The sequence below is a fragment of the Primulina eburnea genome, chromosome 2 (genome assembly GCF_022965805.1).
Source record: "Primulina eburnea isolate SZY01 chromosome 2, ASM2296580v1, whole genome shotgun sequence".
NCBI classification, from domain to species: domain Eukaryota; kingdom Viridiplantae; phylum Streptophyta; class Magnoliopsida; order Lamiales; family Gesneriaceae; genus Primulina; species Primulina eburnea.
The window spans coordinates 45,829,338-45,855,735 of NC_133102.1; the positions used below are offsets into that span (position 1 = coordinate 45,829,338).

General features: G+C 33.6%; 2 protein-coding genes across 2 annotated transcripts; both read left to right on the top strand.

Moving 5' to 3' along the window:
* Positions 1 to 9,075: 9,075 nt before the first annotated feature.
* On the top strand, positions 9,076 to 22,221 carry LOC140824812 (AP2-like ethylene-responsive transcription factor AIL7). Its single transcript, XM_073186358.1, has 10 exons — positions 9,076 to 9,414; positions 9,579 to 9,793; positions 10,052 to 10,457; positions 10,579 to 10,661; positions 11,296 to 11,304; positions 11,398 to 11,486; positions 11,773 to 11,846; positions 21,216 to 21,266; positions 21,351 to 21,427; positions 21,498 to 22,221. Exons 2-10 carry the CDS (start codon positions 9,667 to 9,669, stop codon positions 21,899 to 21,901), a joined length of 1,320 nt encoding a protein of 439 aa, XP_073042459.1. The 5' UTR covers positions 9,076 to 9,414; positions 9,579 to 9,666; the 3' UTR covers positions 21,902 to 22,221.
* A 314-nt stretch (positions 22,222 to 22,535) lies between these two features.
* Positions 22,536 to 24,272, top strand: LOC140824813 (UDP-glycosyltransferase 91D2-like). Its single transcript, XM_073186360.1, has one exon. The coding sequence runs from the start codon at positions 22,798 to 22,800 to the stop codon at positions 24,199 to 24,201; it is 1,404 nt and encodes a 467-aa protein (XP_073042461.1). The 5' UTR covers positions 22,536 to 22,797; the 3' UTR covers positions 24,202 to 24,272.
* The last annotated feature ends 2,126 nt before the right edge of the window (positions 24,273 to 26,398 follow it).

Sequence of the window (26,398 nt, forward strand, 5' to 3'; positions counted from 1 at the left end):
TGTGAACAAGAAGGAATGCGAAGCTGTCTAAGACCATTGGACACCACGTCGTTTAACATAGGAATTGTCGAATGCTTCGTCTTTCTCTTGTATTTAGTGAATGGCCCGACCCTGATTTTGGAGCAAAGCAACCTCTCCACCAATCAATCTGTCCTGTGATGTTTTCGTTCAAAATCTAAACATTCTTTGTCCCAAAACTTATTTTTTTTTTCCTTTTCCTCTGGTTTCTTCGAAATCCTTTTCTCTTCTTCAGTCTTGAATCTTGGTTTAGTGCCATGTGAGCTGTTTAACTATTTATTTCATAATATATAGTTAATTTTTAATTATTGAATAATATAACAAGCAAGATTTAAAAAAAATAAATAAATAAATTTGGAAAGATGTTGCAGAAAGCTGCAAACAATGCATACTCATGGTGGTGGCCTAGTCACATTAGGACAAAGCAATCCAAATGGCTGGATCAAAGCCTTCAGGGTAAAATCATTAGTGTTTGGTGTGTTGTCGTTGTGCCACCAAACTTAAATTCCTACTCTCTAATTAAAATTAGCGTAATGATGAGCAGGGTCGAATCCACAGGGAACGGGGGATGATTTCTTTCGAGCAAAATGCAAATAAAGGGGGGATTTGTTTAATAAAAACTAATAAAATACTATAACTAATTTAACATGCAAGAAGAAATAATTAATTAAGATGAAAACTAATGAAATGTAAATTAATATTACCCAACTCGATTCAAGGGATTTCTACTATTCAATTGTATCACTGTTCATCGGCTAACATATATTTATTCATGCAGATACAAGCAATTAACCTTAGAATTATAGGGATAGCCGCTAAAATTTTTGCGTTTTCCTAATGTAATTGACCAAACCCAGCATCCAGTCAAAACTTATTAATAATTAACTGGGCACGATAGCGTTCCATATTAATTAAAAATAGCATTTTCGTTTTGTGAAAACAATTAATCCTAAAATCTAACAACCGAGATAGCTGCAATTGGAAGATTTAGTTCCGTCGATTTATTTAGATTAAATATATTATGATAGCACAATACATCTAATCTATGCTACTCATGTTTCAATCGTTCATGACAATTACGGATCACTGAATTCATGGATAACAGTAGAAAATTATATATCGAATTAAATTGTCAGATTAACCGAGATACAACTTTGTATAAATAAATCATAAATCAACAAATACTTGAACAAAACACGAATATTAAATTAAATCACAGAAGCCTCACAGTGATAAATTGAAATAGTAAAAATATCTCCTGAATAGAAATAAAACTTAGCCTAAATTGTGGAGAGAATTGGGGAGGAAATCTTTGCCCTTTCTTTTCTTCTCTTCACGTGAGATTAGTGGAAAGAATTGTATATTGTGTGAAAATCTGCCGCCTCCCCTCTTTCACGTTAGAAACAAATATGATATGGTTTATGGCACTGCAGATATGGAAGAAAAAGTGCAGAACATGCTTAAACTCTTCGAAGAAGATGGGGACTCTTTCGCTTAAGAGAGCTGAGATGTGTTACAAGAGGAGGCCAGAGCTCATCAGTTCTGTGGAGGAAGCCTACAAGGGGTTCCGAGCCATGGCCGATCGTTACGACCTCTTATCCAAAGAGTTGCAAAATGCCAACCATACGATAGCGACAGTATTCCCCAGAACAGGTTCAGTTTGCTATGGACGAATACGATGAATCTGCCATGGCAAAAGCGATCAAGAACTCTCAAATACCGGAAATGCATACGGGTAACAATGTTCCAAACGTTCCTAAGGCGCCCATAAAAATTTTAAAAGGGTTGCTAACAACTGCTTCAAAGCAACTGCAATCTGAGAAAATCTCAAATGCCAGTAAAACTGTTCCAAAATCTGGCTTAACCGAGGAAAAAGCGGTTGAGGAGATTGATAGGCTTCAGAAAGAAATTATGGCCTTGATGGTGGTGATTATATCAAATTATCAATACCATGATTCCTTCTATTCTCAAAATTCAACAATCTGACCAAAGCACACCAATTTAAAACATACAGTACATATTTAAGATAATAAAGGAAGCAAAAATGGCCAACAATACAAACAATGTACGGGCCCAATCTTCAAATCTTGGAATATATATAAGAGCAAAGAAAATGACTCAAATATGGTACTGCATGCGCATGATTTGAGTTCGGTGTTGATTGCTGAAGTTTGAAATTATTTTTATAACTTTTTTCTTTTAAGAAATGTACATATTTTATTAGTCAAAATGTATATGCAATAAAATTTCTAAATATTAAAAATACATAACTTCAACTGAAATTTAATAAAATAAAAGACTGAAAGCATGAAAAAATTAATATAACAAGATTCAAATTATAATTTTCTCTAAAAAATTTCATGTGAGCTTGCAAAGAGCAGCTTCTCTTCCTATTCTATGTGTATGGATGTAACTATTGAAAAGTTATTTAAATGCGATCTAGAGTACTGGAGGCCTTGAGTTCATAGAGTGAAATATATGCTTCCGTTTTTCGCTTTAGCAATGATCTTTCTCTCGAAACTGTTTCTTGAAAGCTCTCGATTTTTTTATTAAATGTTTCAGTTTGTCAGGGAGATGAGAGAAAGACATTAAGATAAGCAACCATATTTTAGCTTTAACAACCAGCTTATTACAAAAACCTCCTCCAAACGCTCGTGTACTTTAGTCCGATCTATTCGATACTGATTTCTTTACCAAACTTGTGCCACCTTGCATATGGACACATCACGAAACAATAATAAACATTAAACTATTACATTAAAATCTTTAATCGATTACCAGCAAAATAAAATTAAAGAAACAAAAAAACAAAACGAATAATAAGATTACATGGCAAAGATTATGTAGTTATTTAACGTTGCAATGATTTTCGATATTTTGTCATTGGTATTTGGTAAGGTCGCCGAAAGAGACATAAAGCGCACGTGCGAGTCCGCCCCTGAATAGCGAGTTAAATTGGAGTCAAAAGATACAACGCACGTGACTCCCAGTCAACGGTCAAAAGGTGGTAATTAATTAATTTTATTTACATTCTGGATAAAATAATGAGTGCCCTCTGTTTAACCCGAAGATAAGAACCAAAACGTTATAATTTCAACCAAATCCACACCACACATTTTCCTTCATTGGGATGGTCGAGTTGATTCTGTTGACCAATATGAGCCGTTGATTGCATGTTACTACTGATTAACAATAATTACATATGGTAATTAAATAAGTATTCATTCAATGGAATGCGAAATCAAGCGTTTACTTTTACAGCTATTTTAAATTCATAATATTTGTTACTGTTAAAATGAAGTTTAAATTCACAACGCTCTTTCACATTTGCTTTAACCCAAAATGGTGGGGAGATTAAATGTTCCTTGAGTGTACTCCCGGGAACAGATTCAGTTGAGACGGGTTGGGGCTTGTAACTCAGAGGAGTATATGTCTAACGGTCAGTGGCGGAGCCACATTATAAAACTCGGGTGGCTTAATTTTTTTTTAAAAAAAATTATATGTAAAATTTGGATGAATTTGATATTACTCTAGGTAGATCAATTTAAAATATTAAAAAATTATAGAGTTTAAAATTCTAGCCCGAATAAAACTATATTTCTAGCTCTGCCATTACTGACGGTGTCTGGGTTTTCTTTAGTGAGTAACCGTTTTCATCGTAATCGAAATCTTATGTCAAAACAAAAAAAAAATGAAGTATAAGAAAAATGCGTAATGGGAAAGGTCGGCTTAGTCACTTAAAAAAAAAGAAAAAAAAAAGGAAAAAACGTATACTAAATTTCGAATCAACTTATTAATTTAAAACATTTAAGGAAAATATAAGTTGTTCAAATTAAAACCAATTATTTGGCGGAAAACATAAAACTTAAAAGGTGTTTTTGAAATTTAATTTTTGACAAAAACTTGTGTGAGACGGTCTCACGGATTGTATTTGTGAGACGGATCTCTTATTTGGTTCATACATAAAAAAGTATTACTTTTTATGTTAAAAGTACTACATTTTATTGTGAATATGGATAAGGTTAACCCGTCTCACAGATTAAGATCCGTGAGACGGTCTCACTCTCAATTTTTTTTACAAAACATCACAAAAGTCCTCTTTTATTCTATGTATACTAGTAAAAGATGTACATGCATTGCATGTGCTATTATTATTTTTAATTTGATCAAATAATACTAAATAATTAACACAAAATTATTTTCGATTTAGAAAAATTGTTCGATTTAAAATAAAATTTTTATTTTGATTTTTTTTATTTAAAATATGGAGTGACTTGAAAATGTTTTAAGTATGATAAGAAGGGTAATTATGGAATTAAATATTTTGGTGTGCTCAAAGGTAGTTATTCTAAGGTCCTCAGACTTAATAATAGTATAGAAGTATAGATAACATCTGTGTGCATAAAGAGTAATTTTATGCATTTAATAATTTTTTTAGGCTTTAGGGGTTTTTTTTTTTTGTAACAAAAATTGACAATTAATTTTTAAAAAGGACAATTTTTTTCCTTTTCACATTTTTTATGGTATTATATTATTTTAACATAAGTTAGTAAATTACGTTGATGATCATTTTCGAAGAGACCGTGGACTAATACTGACACGGTTTTTGTGTTAGAAAAAGGAGGAGATTGATGAAAAAGGTAATATAATTTCGTAAATAAATATACGGAAAGAATCCAAATAACAACTCTTATAATAGGCATGGATTATTATCTATAGAGTTCACAAAATGACAAGGAATTTTTTTGATTGATTTTCATCGTTATATCATAACATTAAACCATTTCTATTATTTTCTCTTAAAAAAGGCATATTTAATCATTAGTTTTATATAAAATGATTCTTCATAAAAAAATTGTCGAATAAAATATATAGTTTTGTCGTGCCTTAGGAATAATGTCAAATGAGACACAAGAAAATCAAACCACATGCAGTGAACACGTCGAGAGCCCCACATGAAACCCCTGCCCTTTCCACTAATATAAATCAATTTTTTAGTACATGCATGCCTAATATATATCCACGCACACTAATTGGGTTGGCCTTGTCATCATCATGCATTTGAATTTTTATTGTAAATCGACGAAACACATCGTAAGTTTATTGAATAAGATATGAGAACTACGACTTAAAATATAGCATTTATTTGACTGGTTGTGGGTGGCTTCGTGTGGTTGGAAACTTGGGGCTTTAAAGGTCAATGGAATTTGAGTTATCATTTGATAACTCAAATGATGAAATTGTATATCTAAATAGGGGAAGGTCACATCATCAGTATACAAATAAATATGTATTGTGTGTATATTACGTATCAAAATTATATACATGTATGTGTGTATATATATTGAAAATTCGAAACTCGGTACTTGTTATTAAATTTAGAGGCGGGAAGAAACAGGAAACTAAAGTACTCCTTGGTTTTCAGATAAGTAGCCGTCATAGAAAGATAAAAAGTATTATATTCTAAAATATATATGGTGCAAGTGAAATAAACATGTAATATGGACATTTTGAACCTCAATGGAGTACTGTTGATGATTATTCAGTTCAACCTTCTGTTCCACTTGATTATCGTTCCAGCTTAAATATAGTTTTTTTAAAACAAATTAGTACTTAGGAAAATAATGAGAAATCAAGATTTAAATCTTTATTTCTGCTCACAAATATAATTTTAAGATAAGAATTTTGCGGAGAGATTGCTAATTTTTCTCGTCAATTTTTTTTTTTTTGAGATTAAGAGATATATATTGAGTTGGGGGAGGGAATTAATAATTTATTATGAACCGCAATAACCATTCAAATGCCACAATCTCACACCGTGTTGAATGAATTAATTAACATACTCATTAATTTAAATAATATTTTGTATAACCAAATTAATGCATGCATGCGTATTAAATGGCCGTGTATCTATAAAAGTTTTTAATTTTTATTAAGACATGAAAACTAGTTTTCAATTCACTCGAAGTTTAAATGTAGGCAAAAACTTGTGTGAGAAGATCTCACGAGTCGTATTTTGTGAGACAGATCTTTTATTTGGTTCATCAATGAAAAAGAATTAATTTTATGCTAAGAGTATTACTTTTATTGTGAATATCGGTAGGGTCGATCCGTCTCACAGATAAATATTCGTGAGAGCGTCTTAGAAAAGACCTACTCTTAAATATATTATATATATAGTAATATATGCAAACCTATAAACGACACTAGACTAACTAATTTCGTATTATTAACAATAAAATTCTTAATCTATATTTATTTTATATAAGCTATAGATGTATTATTGATTAAACAAAAAAGTTCTTTTGTCTAACAAGTTAAATGTTTTTTGGTTATTAAATGCATGCTAAAAAGTGGAAACAAAACGTAAACCCTAAAACGAAAACAGGTTAAAGATGTAAAATCTTGTTCCAAGAAAAAGAGCACCAGGCCGCATCTTTGGCGACCATGCTGACCGGTCAAAATTTGCTCCCGCAGAACCAAACTCAAAAAGTCACTCAACTTCTTCACTCTTTAATTGTAATTATGATTTATTATTTCAAAATTTTCTTCATTATAATATATAACATTTATTATAGATTACAATAAAGCAATGGATCTACTCTCTGGTTTTACGCGGAACTAGTTTTTCACCCGTGCGATGCACAGACAATTATTTTATCTAATTGATTATTAAAATTAGTATATATGATAATTTGTTTACTTTCTCTATAACTTGACTTTTTATCAAAGTAAAATGTTTATTGTTTTCATATACATATAGATCTTAATAATGAAATACTGAATAAAAGAACCATTTTCGTATTTTGGTTGAAAATTAATATCACGTTTGTATTAGACAATGAATGACATAATGTGTTTATCAATTATATTATATTCACATACAAATTTATGTACCATGTAGAAAAAAATAAATGTAACAAAATAAAATGATAAACATGATACAAACTTTTAATGTGGTTTTAATTTCAATAAATAATCTAAATTAAAATACAAATAAACTAAATGGATTATAGATCATACAATTAGAAAACAAAAAGAAATTACAAATTTTGAAAAACTTCCTTAAATATAACATTTGTCGTTGAATTTTTCGGGTTGCTATCACTATCACATATCAAAATTTTTAGACTCATAGGATTCATGACTCTGGATACAGCAACGTACGACTGACCATTACTAAAAACAGAGTTATTTAAAAAAAGTCCTACATGAGACAATGATTGCCCCTGACTTTTGTTGATTATAATTGAATATAATACAATCAAAGAATACTGAACTATCTTTGTTGAAATTTAAAAGGAAGTCTTAGATAAGAAGGCGTCAATGACATTCTTGGAATAAACACTTTATGACATGCATTACTTCCAGTAAGAATTTTTCCTTCCAAACATGGTTTCCGAGCCTTGTCACGATCAATCTAGTGTCATTGCATAATTTAAGATAATGATCTATGTTGGAGATAAAGTACTTTATTTAATTAAAAGAAACCATATCATTCGTAATATCATTTAACGTATATATTGATGTTGGAATCAGCATTTTGACTGAACCATGGAAACTAAATTGTTGAGATATTTTGGCTCTCAAATCCATATTTTCTATTTAAATATTTACAGTAAAAAAATAATTAAAATAAATGAAACTAATTCTAAAAGAAACATTTATAATGATAACTCACAAGATAAATTTATTCAAGTATAAAAAAATAGGAATTGGTATTTAATATAAATTTATTTAACATGGATTATTAATAATAGCATACTAACAACTTCATAATCAATTTTGGTCTTGAAGTAATTTAACAAACAAAATTTGTCTATTAAGTATGTCAAATTCCATACATATATTTTAATTCTAAATATGTTAATTAACAATTTTTTCTTGTTTATATTATTTTGCATGAATAAAAAATAATAAAAATGATAGTTTATATTAAATTGACTTACGATTATTTTTTAATCATCTATAATAATTCGAGAATTGTTGGTCTAAGATTAAAGTTAATATATTGAAGAGAAAAATGATTTTATATTATCATTGAAATAAATATATTATATCTCAAAAATAAAACCAAATTAAAAATAGTTCATCTAAAATATAGATGAAATTTTTTAATTATAATAATCTTACATCTATATATATGTGTCATTAATTTTAAATTAATAAAATAATTTCAGCGGAGCACAATTTTTGAAACATGTTTCAAAATTTCAGAATTCATATTTAAATTTTGAATAACAATTTGAATTTGGTTTATAATTTCCAGAATGAAATTTTATTTCTGGTTTTGAAATTTGAAATGTAATTTAATTTGGTTTGTAATTCCTAAGAGAGATTCAATTTTCAAGTAGTTACACATACAGATATTAATATAAAGTTTTAATAATGAAGTAAATATATTTAGACATTTATTATAATATATATTACCACATTTTTCGTTTATTTCTTTTTTTAGAATGTCATTTAGGCGGGAACTTACTAAATTTAGCAACAACTCTGCTTTTATATATATAGATATAGATATAGATTTTTAACACTCAACTAATTTTATTTTTAGAAAATTTAAATAAACTAATTAAATATTGTATTTCTTTTTAGTAAGTAATTTGGGCAGTAAATTACTTAAAATAGCAAAAATTATTTTTTGATGATTTACCTCATGAGTGATACTGAACATTACAATCATTTTTATTTTAAATTTATTTATACAGTTTTTACTTAAACTGATTGATATAATTAATGCAAGAAAAATTTAATATAGTTTACTTTTTCAATATAGTTTAGTTTTAATTTGAGTAAAAAAATTAAAAACATATAATACATAAATTACATTTGAATTAATATAAAAATTAATTAAATTCGAAATTGAATTAAATGAATTGATATAATCAATGCAAACAATAATTGAAGCGGTCATTTATTGCAGTGCACGTATGTCAATATTGATGATAAATCTTTCCATTTTTAGAAATGATATTTTGGCGAGAAACTACTATTTTTGGCAAAAACTCTGTTTTTATATATATATATAGATGGCGGAGGGTACCGCCCCTTTCTCCCATTATATTCCTCCACATGTCCCCACACCCTTTTCTCCCTTTTTAAGCTTTGCGTCTGCTTCCTGTTTCTTTGCCAAATTTTCTTGCTTCTTTCACCTTTGCATGCGCTTTTTTTACTCTTTTTTTTATATATAAAGTCTTTCTTTCCTGTTTAAGAGTTATATAATTTGTGGAATGAGCAGTGAACATCATCTGGGTTAATTTCTTTTTCTTTAAGCTTCGATTTTAGGAAATAAGTTAGAAAGATATATGTATGACTTCAACTTCCAAGTATGCCATGCACCTTTTCTTTACATTTTTCTGATCATTAATCAATCATCAATCAATAATAAAGGTATATCTATCTATATATCTGAATCTGAATATATCTATCTATCTAAAAATTAAAAGTGTTTATTAATTTCTCTGTCTTCAATTTAATTACACTTCAAGCATAATTACACTTCAAGCATGTTCTTTAAGCTTGACGATTCTCGTTCATTTAGAGTGGTTTTGTAGGAGTAAATCGAAAAGTCGGAGTGGAGATTTGTATATTTACTCGTGAATCTTGGTAAAAAGTAAGAAACTTGAAGAAGAATTGGGTAAAATGGCACCAGAAAGTAACTGGCTATCATTCTCACTACAGTCTCCCGTGGATCAAATGCTGCAGTCTTCTTCTACTGATCATTCTCACAACTACTACGGCTTTGCTGATAATTTTTACGCAGTTAATGGTAAGCACATTTCTTTATATATTGTTAAACAATTTTTCAGTTTTCTCAAGATTTATTTGCTTTGCCAACCGAGTTTGAATAAAGCAAGAAAAGACAAGAAAATATACCAAACATTTGAACTTAATTCACTATCAGTTGCTGCAACATTTGGTTTGAAAGCAAAAGTAGAACTTAATAAAAACATTTATTTCAAGACTTTTATGCACTTCGTTTTGCACTTCGTTCTTTTCTCTCTTTTTTATGAAAATTTTATTACAGGGTGGCCAAGCCAAAGATCTCAGACCATGTACCCCGAAGCAGAAAACCATTACTTCAGCAGCTTCATGGATTCATCAACGCAAGCGCCGCCAAAGCTCGAGGATTTCTTCGGCGGCGTCTCGACAGAAACTCAAGATTCAGCCTTGACTCATATCTACCACAACCATCAAACCGGCTGCGGCGCCGCATATGTCGGCCACGGAGACCAACAAGATCTCAAGGCTATTACTGAGTTCGAAGCATTTTCTGCCAATTCGGTCTCGGAAGTTGATGAGTCGTCGTTCGGAGTTAGTAATGGTGATAAAAATAGCAATAACAAAGCTATCGTTTGTGTTGAATCTGAAAGCTGCAAAAAAATTGCTGAAACTTTTGGTCAAAGAACTTCGATTTACCGAGGCGTTACCCGGTACGTAATTTACATGTTAAATTATTCAAAATCACAAGTAACATTTACGTTTACGAGAAAAATGTTAGTATTTTTAAAATTTTCAAGTTTGTTTATTTACACTATCGATGTGTTGATGCAGACACAGATGGACGGGAAGATATGAAGCCCATCTATGGGACAATAGCTGTAGAAGGGAGGGCCAAGCTAGAAACGGACGTCAAGGTAACTCAAAAATGGGGCCATCGGTCTTGAAAAATCGTGTGAAATGAAAACAAATCGAGAAAATTAGTATATTAATCTTTAAAAGAAGAGTTTATATTACAAAAAATAAGTAAAAACATATATTATATATATACTTTGGTTAGCATGGATTCAATTAGAACATTAATGGGCCAGGGTCAAAGGGATGTGCATGTTTTTCAACTAACATTGATGATTGAGTGGAATATTGATGTACGATTTGTACTTTTATTTCATTCAATCGGATGTGCCGCCAATTTGTTTATGTATTTGGTGGTATATATATATGCATGGGTCTGGTGTAATTGAAATTATCGTCCCTTGCTTGCAACATATGTGCCCCCACCCAGCCTGGTCAAAGGACTCTTTGTCGGTTGGCCACGTTGTCACTGGATATCATGTCAATAATTCAAAGCTATCTTAGTTTTATCTGAATGTTTTTGTTTGCACCCATACTCGTGCTTGTGTTTACTCTATGCACTTGTTTAGTTATCTGTATATGATCTTCATGAGCTCTTCCTTTGGTGGCGTGCTGTACTAATGATAGCTTCATTCTTTTGCATGAATTTGGATATTTATTCCTGGATGTTACGAAACTGTGGATTATGACTGGCAGTGTACTTGGGTAAGTTGCTTTGTTTGCTACATTAATTTTCCTGTGCATGTAAGTATTTATAAATTCTCGTCTCATTTGCATCGATATTTTTTTTATGCGCAGGTGGCTACGACAAGGAAGAGAAGGCGGCAAGAGCGTACGATTTGGCAGCTCTAAAATATTGGGGTCATAATGCCACCACCAATTTCCCGGTAAAGATCTTTGTTCTCTTTATCACGGGTCACAATTCATGTGTTTGGATAACGAGATTTGATTTTACAAAAACATTTGAAATTTGGATTTTAGATCATGCCAATATTTGGTCTATCTGAAACGTATTAAATTTGTAAATGGAAGAATTTAAACTGAATGGGTATGAATTTATGTATCGAAAGCATTAATCTACAATAATGGACTATATATATAACTCCTCGATCTTCAACTTATTGTTCACAATTTGATCTAGCTTCCAAGTCTTACAGAAAATTTTCGTTTTAGATATCCCATTATACTAAAGAATTGGAGGAGATGAAGCACTCGACTAAACAAGAGTTTATTGCCTCGATTCGAAGGTTTGTACATCTTAATTCGTTTCGAACAAAATACTTATTATTGATTTGGTTGAGGTTATTATTGTTGGATCCGAGTTTTCTACACGCCCAAATGCAGCGGAAGTTTTAAAATTTTATTTTTATTTTGACAATCAAAATATGTTTGGACGCTCGTATGATTTTAACTAAAACATTCATAGGGTGTTAAAAGTTATACCTTTGGTGAATAAATCACGTGGCTCCAACTACTCCGGTATTAGCGGACGTAGCTCTTGTTGTAAATCCCTACGAACATTCTTCGATCTCCGAATTAGGTCCACGACCAGATTATTTGTTCCTCTTCTAACTTGCACTAGAAAATTAGAAGAATTTTGCGTAGAGTTAGAACACGAAAAATCGACTCAACACCCAAGCCGAATTTTTCTTTTCCTTTTTTTGAAAGAATTTTCGAGAGGAGCCCCTTGTTTGATATTAGAAGAGCCGAAAGTTTACATGAATCTTGCCAAAAGAATTTTTGGATGCATTCACGTAAAATAAGGATCAAATCCTTATAATTATGTCTAATCTTCAATTTAATTAATTAATGAGATAATTAAATCAATTTAAAGATTCTACAAATATTTTCATGACAAATCATGAAACTCTCGGATGCAATCTTCGTGAACCACAAAATAGGAATAGTGGAGGCTAGGTCAATATATATATTTATTTCCTTAAACACAATAATCTTGACCTAAATTTCATAATTAACTTTAATAGGCTTGATTAATTAATTAGGCTAGTCACACTAGTTTAATCCATTAATCAAGGCCTATTAATAACTTTAATTATTTAATATGTTGGACTTGTACTCCTACAAGCCCATTAAACATATTATCTACCATATTTAATTTATTAATTAATCAACTCAACTCTTGAGCTTAATGAATTAAATACATTATAAATTCAACATTTGAATTTATTATTTAAATTATAAATTCAACTCCTTGAATTTCTATCACCTCCAAAATTTAATATTTAATAAACCCAACATTTGAGTTTAATAAATTAAGTTCTCAAATTTCATAAATTCAACTCCTTGAATTTATTCTCTCCAAATTTCATAAACTCAACTTCTTGAATTTACTATCTTATAAATTCAACTCCTTGAATTTATTTTCTCAACATTTAATTATCATAAATTCAACTCCTTGAATTTACTATATCATAATATAAATTCAACTCTTTGAATTTATTCTCTCAACGGGAACAAACAATCCAGTGCTTGTGTGACCCTCAATGGTTCAGGGATACAGCTAGCCGTGGGTTCACAACTCTTTGTGATTCAGGACATAATCCTTTATTCGGGCTTACCCTAGTTAACCCCATTCTTTTCACCAACACCTTGATCAAGAATGCCAGAACTCATTTCTGATTACACCCATCGGATCATGGTAAGAGCGTCTAGTAGCATCGCCCCATGATCCCCTAGGTATCACTGATAGTGCCTGCAAGAACCAGTAGATTATGATTAACGTACAGTACGGTCCCTTCATCTCATATATCCCGATCGAATCTGCAACCATTGGTTCATCGAGGGTTGCATATTAATTCGATAACTATGTGATAACTACTTGGAAAGTCCGAGGGAGGGTTGTTCGGTATAATCAACATATGACTACCCATCTGCATGTTTGGACATCTCTATGCCCTTACCAAGAAACGCAGTACACAACATCACAGATGCTAGTCTCGAGCTCAAGCGGCCTTTATCCCTATTTTAGGCGGCTGAATCGACTAGGAAAGAATTTAGAGTATGCAGTGTTTACAAATGAGTTTCAACATCGAAGTACGATTCATTTGTATTAAAGCATAATCAAGGACTTTATCTATGCTGTTTGCATGGGTATACAGATAAAGTATAACAAGACCATAAAAAAGTTAAATTTTATTAAAATAAAGATTGTTTATTACAACTGAGTCAATAAAATCCCTAGCCAACCGTTGGCTTGCAGGGCATCTACTCTAACAATCTCCCACTTGCCCTAGAGCCAACTACCCTTAATCCCATTGCTTCGCGATGCTTTTGAAACAATGGTCCTGGCAAGGGCTATGTAAGTGGATCAGCAACATTATCTGCAGAGGAGACTCTTTCGACTGATGTCTCCTCTTCCCACAATCTCCCGTATGATGTGGAATTTCCTCAGTATATGTTTGGATCGCTCATGAGACCTTGGTTCCTTTGCTTGCGCAATGGCATCAGTGTTGTCACAGTACAACGGGACTGGATCAACTCTATTAGGAATAATGCCCAACTCTTGGACAAAATTCCTCATCCAAACTACCACTTTGGGCTGCATCAGATGCAGCAATGTATTCAGCTTCAGTGGTGGAATCCGCAACGGTGTCTTGCTTGGAACCTTTCCAAGAGACAGCCGCACCATAGAGCATGAATACAAAACTAGAGGTCGATTTCGAATCATCTACGTCACATTGGAAGCTAGAATCAGTGTAGCCTTCCAATTTCAATTCTCCACCCCATAGACCATGAACAAGTTCTTAGTCCTTCTCAAGTACTTAAGAATATCTTTCACGGCCTTCCAATGCATTGGATCAGGGTTTGCCTGATATCTGCTTGTAACACTCAGAGCGCAAACAACATCAGGACGTGTCTATATCACACCATACATGATACTACCAATGGCTGACGCATATGGAATACGTGTCATCATCTCTATCTCTTCATCAGTTTTGGGACACATAGCTTTAGATAGAGTAATACCATGACAAATTGGTAAGTATCTTCTCTTGGACTCTTCCATAGAGAATCGTTTAATAATGGTATCGATATAGGTGGCTCGGGTGAGTCCGAGCATCCTCTTTGATCTATCTCTATAGATTTGTATTCTCAATACGTAGGATGCTTCACCCATGTCTTTCATGGAGAATATACTTGCTAATTATACTTTAGTTGATTGCAATAATCCTACATCATTCCCAATGAGCAGGATATCATCAACATAAAGTACCAGGAATGTCACTGCACTCCCACTAACTTTCTTGTACACGCATGGTTCCTCAGGATTCTTAGCAAAACCAAACTCTTTGATAGTGCTATCAAATCTGAGGTTCCAACTCCTTGACTCCTGCTTGAGACCATATGTTGATCTCTGAAGTTTGCATACCTTATGCTCACTTCCTACTGATGTGTATCCCTCAGGTTGAAACATATAAATTTTTTTTTTTGATGTCTCCATTGAGGAATGCAGTTTTTACATCTATTTGCCATATCTCATAGTCATACCATGATGCTATGGCTAGTAGTATTCTAATGGACTTAAACACAACAACTGGTGAAGAAGTTTCCTCATAGTCAACTCCTTGTCTTTGAGTATAACCTTTTGCAACCAGTCTTGCTTTGAAGGTCACTACCTTCCCATCCGCCCCAAGCTTTCTTTTGTAGATCCATTTGCATCCTATGGGAACGATTCCCTCAGGTGGATCCACCAATGTCTAGACTTGGTTTGAATACATAGAATCCATTTCTGACTGCATAGCTTCAAGCTATTTGGTTGAATCAGTATCAGATATTGCTTCTTTGAAATTCATTGGATCACATCCAACACAAGACTCAACATGACCTTGTTCATGAAGAAGCATATATCTTGCAGGTGGTCTAATAACACTATCAGACCTCCTAGGAGCTTGTACTTCAACTACTGGTTGTTGGAGATTAGGTTCAACTACTATAGTTGAGGGACTATCTTGAATTTCTACAAGTTCTATCATCTTGCCTTTTCTATCTAATAGAAATTCCCTTTCATAAAGGTGACATTTCTTGAAAACAAAAACTTTTGCTTCATTGAGATGATAGAAATAATATCCAACAGAATTCTTTGGATATCATACAAAGTAGCATAAAGTGGATCTACTATCCAATTTGTCTCTCACTGCCTGCTTCACGTAAGCAAGACATCTCCATATTCTCTCATAAGAATATTTAGGAGTTTTTCCCATCCATATCTCATATGGTGTTTTATCTACTGCTTTAGTATAAACATTATTCAACAACATTGCCGTAGTTTCAAGCGCAAAGCCCCAAAACGATGTAGGCAATCAGTGAATCTCATCATTGATCGAACCATGTCCAACAAGGTTCGCTTACAATGTTCAGAAACACCATTCAATTGTGGTGTTGCTGGTGGAGTCCACTGTGAGAATCACATTCTCTTTTAGATAATCCCAAAAATCAGCACTCAAGTATTCTCCACTTCGATCAGATCGAAATGTCTTAATACTTCTTTCCAGCTGATTTTATACTTCAGATCTGAACTCTTTGAACTTTTCAAATGCTTCAGATTTGTGTTTCATCAAATAAACATACCCATACCTCAAATGGTCATCAGTAAGGATAATGAAGTATGATTGCCCATATTTTGTGCTAACACTTAGCGGGCCACAAACGTCTGTATGGATCAAATCCAGTAGACTATGTGCACGTTCCACGTTTCCATCGAATGGAGTCTTAGTCATTTTTCCTTTGAGACAGGATTTGCAAGCAGGTAGAGAATTTGTGTCTGACGAGTCAAACATGCCTTCTCCCACTAATTTGTGCATCCTTCTTTGGAAAATATGACCTAGTCTAGCGTGCCATATTTGTGTGGGATTTGGATCATCTAACTTTCTTTTGTTGTTGAAATAGTGTGTACTTGGACACTCACTTATTATTTCCAGAACATTTCTAGCGCATATAATTTCTTATGTCCGGACTTCTTGCAGTGAAATAAATATGTTCTGACTTATCAGGCTTTGTAGGCTCTTTAAGTGTCGTTCAGAGTTTGCCTCTTATTGGGTTTGTTTTTCTTGTGAGGGGCAGAACATTTCTTTCCCTTACTTTGTGGGCCATTTTTCGTCTGACGAGAGGCCCATAAGAAAATGATGATCTCATAAGTTATAAGCGTATTGACTAGCTCTTCAAGACTATCATCTATCTTATTCAAATTGAAGTTCACCATAACCCCGTCAAATGAGGAATAGAGAGACAACAAATTGATGTTATCTAGTAACTCGTTAGAAATCACATATTCCAAGCCCACCACTTTCTCAATAAGCCCAGTCATATATACACCACGCTCATGGGCCAAAGCCCCATCTTGCATTTGTGTAGTCACGAGCTTTTAAAAGTGGTGTGCATCACCGTACGAGTTTCACGCACCATGCAACTCTTGCATGTGTATTTGAATATCAGCAGCATTCAACATTTCCTCAAACTGTCCCTACAGTTCTTTTGACATAGAAGCGAGCATGTTACACTTTAGTTTGCATACTATGGTCCTACCATCTTGCATGCTTTGTCAGTTCAACAAGACTGACATTAGTGTGTATGCTATTTTCTCTGAATTCAGAACAATTTTCCCAACCAGTCTTGAAAATTAGATTCGATTAGCTTGTTAATAATAAAAATTGATTACGTGACGAAATCGAAAATGTACTGATACGGAAACAGAATAATGGTTGCTGATTATTTTAAAATAATTTTAAGATATAAAATATGGATTTTATTTTATAAATCTCCCTCCCACTATTTTGACATTTTCACCACCCTCTGATGAAAAAGGGAAATCGTATTTCCTTAGTGGGCACGTAGAGTCCAATTAGCCAATTATAATCCCGAATAATATCAGCCAATTATAATTTCTAAAAGGTAGAATCCAATTGCATCCCTATGCAACCTCCGCGTGTTTTGCCTCACGTTTAATAAGGACCCAATAATATGACGCCGTTTATTTTCGCGTGTCAAACCAACCCATCAATGTTGAATTGTAATAGACGGTCGCCATGAGTTCCTCCAATAATATGAGCCGAAGTCATGAGAGTTCCACTCAATTCACATCATATGTCCGGTGGAAGTCACAGCTTTCCGGCGTACAGGCCTCCCCAATAATATGAGCCAGACACTGTCCGCGGGTAGCGATCAACATGCAACCACGGTTGATGGAAGGCAAGGAAAAATTGAACTCTTTTAATTTTTACTTATTCGGTTTGATATAAATTTTGAATCATATTCAAAATGAGGGATTTTAATTAAAAAATTGTCTCATCATTTTAATTTAAAAACGTGTGCCACGAGTTTGTATGTTTGTCGGATCCATGCAACTATATTATCTAATAATATACATACATGCATACTACTATATATCGCATATATCATAATATAGCATTCAACAATAAATAAGGATGATCGATCGCCAACACTATTAGATCCATGTGAGCCATACATGGATCCGGGTCCAAACCTAGGTGAATGCAGGGATGCAAATGCAACTATTACAAGAGCTTCCAATATTTTACATGTCTTCATCTCGTTCATCGGGCCCACCATCTTCCAGTCTTGATCTCCAACTATTTCTAATAATTACATTTAAATAGCCATGGCACATAAGGGATACATCTCATGGGGGTGGGAACGGGCCATAAACCAGGCCCACTTTAATAATATCAAATATTATAAAAAGAATAAAAACAGTAAAATATCCTAACATACACCTAACACATTGGTCAAGGCTCTCGATCATCCTCCATGCATTTAATATCAAATATTAACATCAATTAATTAAACAATTTAATTAATTGATAAATCATATATCTAATAATTTTATCACTAACCACCACAATTATTAAAGAATTTAATAAATTAAATAAACTCTTTTATTTAATTTCCAATTAAATCAATAATAATTGATTTCTTATAAAACTCATTTTTACCATAAATAATTAAAATCATATTCTAATTATTCATTTTACAAGAAAATTATTAATTTTCCAAAAATTAATTTTCAAAAAGAAAAATTGAATCAATTTCAAAAATATCAATTTTACCCAAAATTTTGAAAAATCAGAAAATTGCACCATGGGCCCAAACAATTCAAGCCACCATTTTTCACGCATCCCGAGACGATCCCGGGTAGCCGCCCTCGCTGCCCGCCCACTGCCCGAACGTTTCGGGCAGTGGCGGCAGCCCCTGTGCGCTCAGGGAGCGCACAGGTGCGCGCGGCGCTGCGCGCTGGCGTGCAGGACGCCTGGCGCGCTGCGCGCTGGCGTCCGCACGCCTGGCGCGCTGCGCGCCGCCGCCTGCGCGCGGGCGTCCTACGCCGCGCGCGCGCAGAGCGCTGCCGTGCTGCGCGGGCGTCCCACGCCGCGCGCGCGCAGCGCGCTGCCGTGCTGCGCGAGGGCGTCCCACGCCGCGCGCGCCCGCTGCGCGCTGCCGTGCGCGTCCCTGCACACACGACTGCCCGGAACAGTTCCGGGCAGATTAAATAATTTTTTTTTTTTTTTGTTCTGAAAAAAATAATTTTCGTGGTGCTAAATTTTCTGAAAAATTTTCTTGTGTGGTTAGAAATAAATTATTCAATATAATTTAAATCATACGATTCGGAAAACCTGGCTCTGATACCACTGTTGGATCCGAGTTTTCTACACGCCCAAATGCAGCGGAAGTTTTAAAATTTTATTTTTATTTTGACAATCAAAATATGTTTGGACGCTCGTATGATTTTAACTAAAACATTCATAGGGTGTTAAAAGTTATACCTTTGGTGAATAAATCACGTGGCTCCAACTACTCCGGTATTAGCGGACGTAGCTCTTGTTGTAAATCCCTACGAACATTCTTCGATCTCCGAATTAGGTCCACGACCAGATTATTTGTTCCTCTTCTAACTTGCACTAGAAAATTAGAAGAATTTTGCGTAGAGTTAGAACACGAAAAATCGACTCAACACCCAAGCCGAATTTTTCTTTTCCTTTTTTTGAAAGAATTTTCGAGAGGAGCCCCTTGTTTGATATTAGAAGAGCCGAAAGTTTACATGAATCTTGCCAAAAGAATTTTTGGATGCATTCACGTAAAATAAGGATCAAATCCTTATAATTATGTCTAATCTTCAATTTAATTAATTAATGAGATAATTAAATCAATTTAAAGATTCTACAAATATTTTCATGACAAATCATGAAACTCTCGGATGCAATCTTCGTGAACCACAAAATAGGAATAGTGGAGGCTAGGTCAATATATATATTTATTTCCTTAAACACAATAATCTTGACCTAAATTTCATAATTAACTTTAATAGGCTTGATTAATTAATTAGGCTAGTCACACTAGTTTAATCCATTAATCAAGGCCTATTAATAACTTTAATTATTTAATATGTTGGACTTGTACTCCTACAAGCCCATTAAACATATTATCTACCATATTTAATTTATTAATTAATCAACTCAACTCTTGAGCTTAATGAATTAAATACATTATAAATTCAACATTTGAATTTATTATTTAAATTATAAATTCAACTCCTTGAATTTCTATCACCTCCAAAATTTAATATTTAATAAACCCAACATTTGAGTTTAATAAATTAAGTTCTCAAATTTCATAAATTCAACTCCTTGAATTTATTCTCTCCAAATTTCATAAACTCAACTTCTTGAATTTACTATCTTATAAATTCAACTCCTTGAATTTATTTTCTCAACATTTAATTATCATAAATTCAACTCCTTGAATTTACTATATCATAATATAAATTCAACTCTTTGAATTTATTCTCTCAACGGGAACAAACAATCCAGTGCTTGTGTGACCCTCAATGGTTCAGGGATACAGCTAGCCGTGGGTTCACAACTCTTTGTGATTCAGGACATAATCCTTTATTCGGGCTTACCCTAGTTAACCCCATTCTTTTCACCAACACCTTGATCAAGAATGCCAGAACTCATTTCTGATTACACCCATCGGATCATGGTAAGAGCGTCTAGTAGCATCGCCCCATGATCCCCTAGGTATCACTGATAGTGCCTGCAAGAACCAGTAGATTATGATTAACGTACAGTACGGTCCCTTCATCTCATATATCCCGATCGAATCTGCAACCATTGGTTCATCGAGGGTTGCATATTAATTCGATAACTATGTGATAACTACTTGGAAAGTCCGAGGGAGGGTTGTTCGGTATAATCAACATATGACTACCCATCTGCATGTTTGGACATCTCTATGCCCTTACCAAGAAACGCAGTACACAACATCACAGATGCTAGTCTCGAGCTCAAGCGGCCTTTATCCCTATTTTAGGCGGCTGAATCGACTAGGAAAGAATTTAGAGTATGCAGTGTTTACAAATGAGTTTCAACATCGAAGTACGATTCATTTGTATTAAAGCATAATCAAAGACTTTATCTATGCTGTTTGCATGGGTATACAGATAAAGTATAACAAGACCATAAAAAAGTTAAATTTTATTAAAATAAAGATTGTTTATTACAACTGAGTCAATAAAATCCCTAGCCAACCGTTGGCTTGCAGGGCATCTACTCTAACAATTATTTATGAGTGACTTTTATCCGTAGGAAGAGTAGTGGTTTCTCAAGGGGAGCATCGATCTACAGGGGTGTTACAAGGTTTGAACTCTCGAGTCTTATCATAAACTAGTTAATTTCTCGCATTATCCTATTCATTTTGTCATCTTTAACTTGAACTTGCAGGCATCATCAACAAGGTCGTTGGCAGGCGAGGATCGGTCGAGTTGCTGGGAATAAAGATCTGTATCTCGGAACATTTGGTATGCCAACTTTCAACATGCTTGAAATCTGAGAATAAAGTTAAATGGAATTTTGTTTATAATTTGGCAGCAACTGAGGAGGAAGCAGCAGAAGCATATGACATAGCTGCAATAAAGTTTCGAGGAGTAAACGCGGTAACCAATTTCGAGATGAATCGTTACAATGTTGAAGCAATAAATAGAAGCTCCCTACCCATTGGAGGAACATTGAAACGGGTACAACCATCTCTTGAAGTACCCGAAGAAAAGATACCTTATAGTAACATCCTTCAACCTCCATGCAGCAGCAGCATTGATTTTTCCACATTTCAACCAGTTTCCAACATCCCCTATGGCGTGCCATTCGACCTCTCGGTACCATTTTATCATCACAGCCTCTTCCACCACATCCATACTAGCAATCCCCTTGTTCCCGATGCGTCAGCCTCTTCCATGGTGCCAGAGTTGTTCATTTGGCCTAATCAATCCAATTAACAGGACATTGCTAGTTGACTAGTTAGATTAGCTGGTACCAGTCTTCTACTGATGTTTAACCGTAGTTTTACTTCGTGAAATTCGTTGTTAATCGACGCTTCGTCTGACCCGATAAGGTCTAGGATTAGTTTTTAGTAGTTACAGGTTAGGTCGAGGCTGGAATAGTGTAAAGTAAAGCCATTTTCGATGCTGAGCAATGATGCTGGAGCAGTTTCAGGGTATTGGATTAATTTTCACTCTGTTTTCCATTTCCATGAACTGCTCTTCGAGTAATAAATATAACGTTTCTGCAAGTTGTTGTATCATGTATGAGTATTTTATTTCAAGGATAATTTTTTCTACTTAATGGTCGAATAACGTATCTTGATCCTCCGTATATGAAAAAGAATAAAAGATAATAATCTATATAGTAATAATTATCAATAGCAGTAGTATTCTTTATTCTCTGTCAAAACTATGAAAGCCACAACTGATGCATTATCATAAAGGATCAGTGCTTTGGGAATCGTTGTGCGAGTGTAACTCCATATTTCCACTTGCAAAATTCTTACACAGTTGTAGATTTTGTCACCTTCATATTTTTAGAATTAATGTAATTCCAAAATCAGTTGGATATTTTCGAAAGCAACTAAATTAAAGTCCCAAAACCCCAAATGCATGGGGGCCGTTTGATCTGGCGAATGAAATCATGTTGTACAGAAACTAATTATTTTGACAAGAAACTGGAGAAAGGGATCTTTTATTATGTTTTCTGATCATCACATGGCTTGCATTATATTACAATATAAATTTACTATTCAGAGAGCAAGCATTCCTCAAGCTCACTCAGGTCTCTAGCTACTTCTGAAAGCAAGTTCACATTCATAAATCTTCATTTCTTCTCCTGATCTTTACTCATGGCGAAACAGAGAAATCTGCACATAGTTATGTTCCCGTGGCTAGCTTTCGGACACATGATTCCATACCTTGAACTCTCCAAATTCATAGCAAGAAAAGGGCACCAAATCTCAATTATTTCCACTCCAAGGAACATCGATCGACTACCAGAATTGCCACCAGATCTAGCTTCTTCAATTACTTTTATCAAAATTCCACTGCCCAAAATTTCTCAACTTCACGAGACCGCAGAAGCCACAGCAGACATAAAATACGAAGACATGCATCATTTAAAAAGAGCATTCGATGGTATGGAATCCGAGCTGACTCGTTTCTTGGAAGGCTCGAGCCCAGACTGGATCATCTACGATTTTGCCCCGCACTGGCTCCCTCCTGTTGCGGCTCGGCTCGGAATTTCCCGTGCCCTCTTCTTGATCACCAACGCTTGGTTTTTAGCGTATATCGGGCCGTTGGACACGATGATCAACGGCTCAGATTATCGAACAAGAAAAGAAGATTTCACGGTTCCTCCTGAGTGGGTCAAGTTCGAAACAAAAGTGGCTTATCGGCTTTTTGAAGCCGAGTGGATTCTAGGCTCGGCTCAAGATAAAACTTCTGGGTTTACAGATTTTTACCGTTTGGGTAAATCCATTCTCGGGTCTGAAGCAATCTTGATTCGACACTGCTACGAATTCGAACGAGATTGGTTGAAAGTAGTAGAAGAACTTTATCAAAGGCCGGTGATTCCACTAGGATTGATGCCACCATGTGTTCAAGATAGCGACTGCAGTGATGTAATAACATGGATTTCGGTCAGAAATTGGCTCGATGGTCAAAGTAGAGGCTCGGTGGTCTACGTGGCTTTAGGGAGTGAAGTGGCACTGACCCAGAGTCAACTCAGTGAGTTGGCTCTTGGGTTGGAGTTATCCGGGGTCCCTTTCCTTTGGGCTATGAGGAAGCCTTCCGAGTCAAGCAACACAAACCTGCCGGATGGGTTCGAGGAACGAGTCAAGGGGGACCGAGGACTCTTATGGAAAGGTTGGGTGCCTCAGTTGAAGATATTGAGCCATGAGTCGGTCGGTGGATTCTTGACTCATTGCGGATGGAGTTCTATCGTGGAAGGACTCATGTTTGGTCACCCTTTGATCACGTTACCCTTTTTGGTGGATCAAGGTCTGAATTCTAGAGTTGTTGCTCAAAACCTCGTGGGAGCCGAGATTCCGAGAAACGAGTCAGATGGGTCATACACAAAAGACTCGGTCGCCAACACGATAAGAAACGTGATGGTTGAAAATGAAGGGGAGATGTTAATGGACAATGCAAGAAAAGTAAGTGGAATGTTTAGGGACAAACAACAAAATTCTGTTTATCTGGAGAAATTTATGGAGTTCCTCGAGAATCACAGAAGCAAGGGATGTGCATGATAAGCATAAATTAGCACTATATAAACTATGATCGTGTCATTCCTTGTTGAGTTGTTTAAATCCTTTCCTACATTACCGCATTTGATTAATATAGTAAAGCGTTTCCCAGAAACATTTTATTTTGGTTTGGTTTTTTTAGTTTTGTGGGAAAAAACTTTGCATTAACGATGCCCGACAAAAGTTTGCATAAATAAAATAAATGTCGGTAATAAATGTAAATATCAAATTATGTCCCATATTGTCTGATAAATTTAAAATATTACAGTATCAGTTATATTTTATATAATAATACAGTAGTTTACGAACAAAGCTGTTTACAATAAAATTAATTATTTGAAAAAATTATAATTTTCGTTATTTACATATATTTATTTTAAAATTTGATAGTCAAAATCGAGTTTTATGTTAATATTTTTAGATTTTTGATAATTTTAATATTTTGTAAACATAAGGTTTGAAAAATGAAAAATGGTGAAGGCAACAAATTATTTGATAACATACATAATTAAAACCGTAGATAAGAAAATATACAGCACAAAAATTATCATTTCCTTGTTATAGATATGAGAATTGAAAATAATAGAACTTTTCCTTTTAATTACGAAAATAATAGAACTTTATTTGATATATATGGGACTAAAATGAGCTTGCAAACATATACATATATACACACACACACACACACATATATATATTATATATATATATATATATATATATATATAGATATATATATATATATATATAATGGTTTATTGAGGACTTAATTGGGAAAATGACTAGGTCGTTACGTGCAATAAATGTACCTCTTTTTATTCTCATTAAATTCAATATAATATATAGTAGGAAGAGAAGCTCGGAAATTACTTAGAAAAAGTAGAAATATAAATATGAAAGGTAAATATAAAATGTAAAGAGTGTAAGTTGAGTTGAAAGTAATTAAGATGAACAATATATCGGTTTAGTCGAAATAATTAGTTTTTAAATATATCAATTAAATCGGTTCGATTTTCGTTTAAAAATATGACTTGTTTTGTTTAGTTTTATAAAATATGATTTCTGGAAATTTTGTATTTTATTTTTTGATAAATTATATTAACACTATTCTAATGAATTCGAGGACATCTAGTTTTAAATAAGAAAACTAAATAGATAATTTAAACCGAAATAAATTATTGCATGGTGAAAGTTAGTCATTAGCTCTAACAAATAGACGAGCACTTAAACAAAATCTATATTAAAAAAAATAAATGTATTTTGACAATTTTGCGTCATGAATTAACCAATTCTAACTTAATTATTTTTTTTTGCATTCCAAATATCAGTTTTTTAAAAAAAAAAAATTGATTGATTCTAATCTTGTCAATCCGAGTACAGTTCATTTTAAAAAAGCAAAATTAATAGACAATTCGTACATAAAATAATTAAGATATTATATACGGACTATTTAAATGATTTCTTTCACTCATGATATGTAGCATCACAGTGCAGCTTTTTGGTTGGATACAGTTCATTCATTAAATCGTCCAAAATGTTTTTGACAGATCGTGGATCAGAACTAAATTGCCGGTGGATCTACATCATTAATGGAGATCTAAACAAGACAGAATTTATTCTTGATCCACTTAAAACCGGCTGACATTTCTTACCCATATCTTGCTCAGCCTTAGACCACCACCTATTAATACTCGATAATTCGTGCGCTGATGATGTCTTGTAAAAATATTCCGACACTTCAGTTAGTACATCTGAATTTTTTTAATTGTTCGCTCGAGATCAGTTTGAAAAGAAGTTTGTTGTCGAGTACGTTTCGAAATTTTCGAACTTATTTGGGAGTTATTCAAACTAATTTTCGGATATTAAGGTTCGAGATTGAATGATCGAAATCTCGAAATGTGTGTGTATATATATAATTATATTATAATAAAAAATATTAAGGCTCGTGTATTATCGAACAAAATAATATTGGTTCGATTTCGGTTCGAAAAATTTTCGAACATGTTCAATTTTGGCTCAAATTCGAATAAAAATAAAATAATTATCGAGTTGGCTCAAAAAATTCACAAACAGACTCGATTCATTTATATTCCTAGCTAGTACCAAGTTATACAAACTTCATATCAAATTTATTGGATAATATATTAGCTTCCATAAAATTCCATTTAAAGTGATCATACTACTACTGGTCATTTCACGT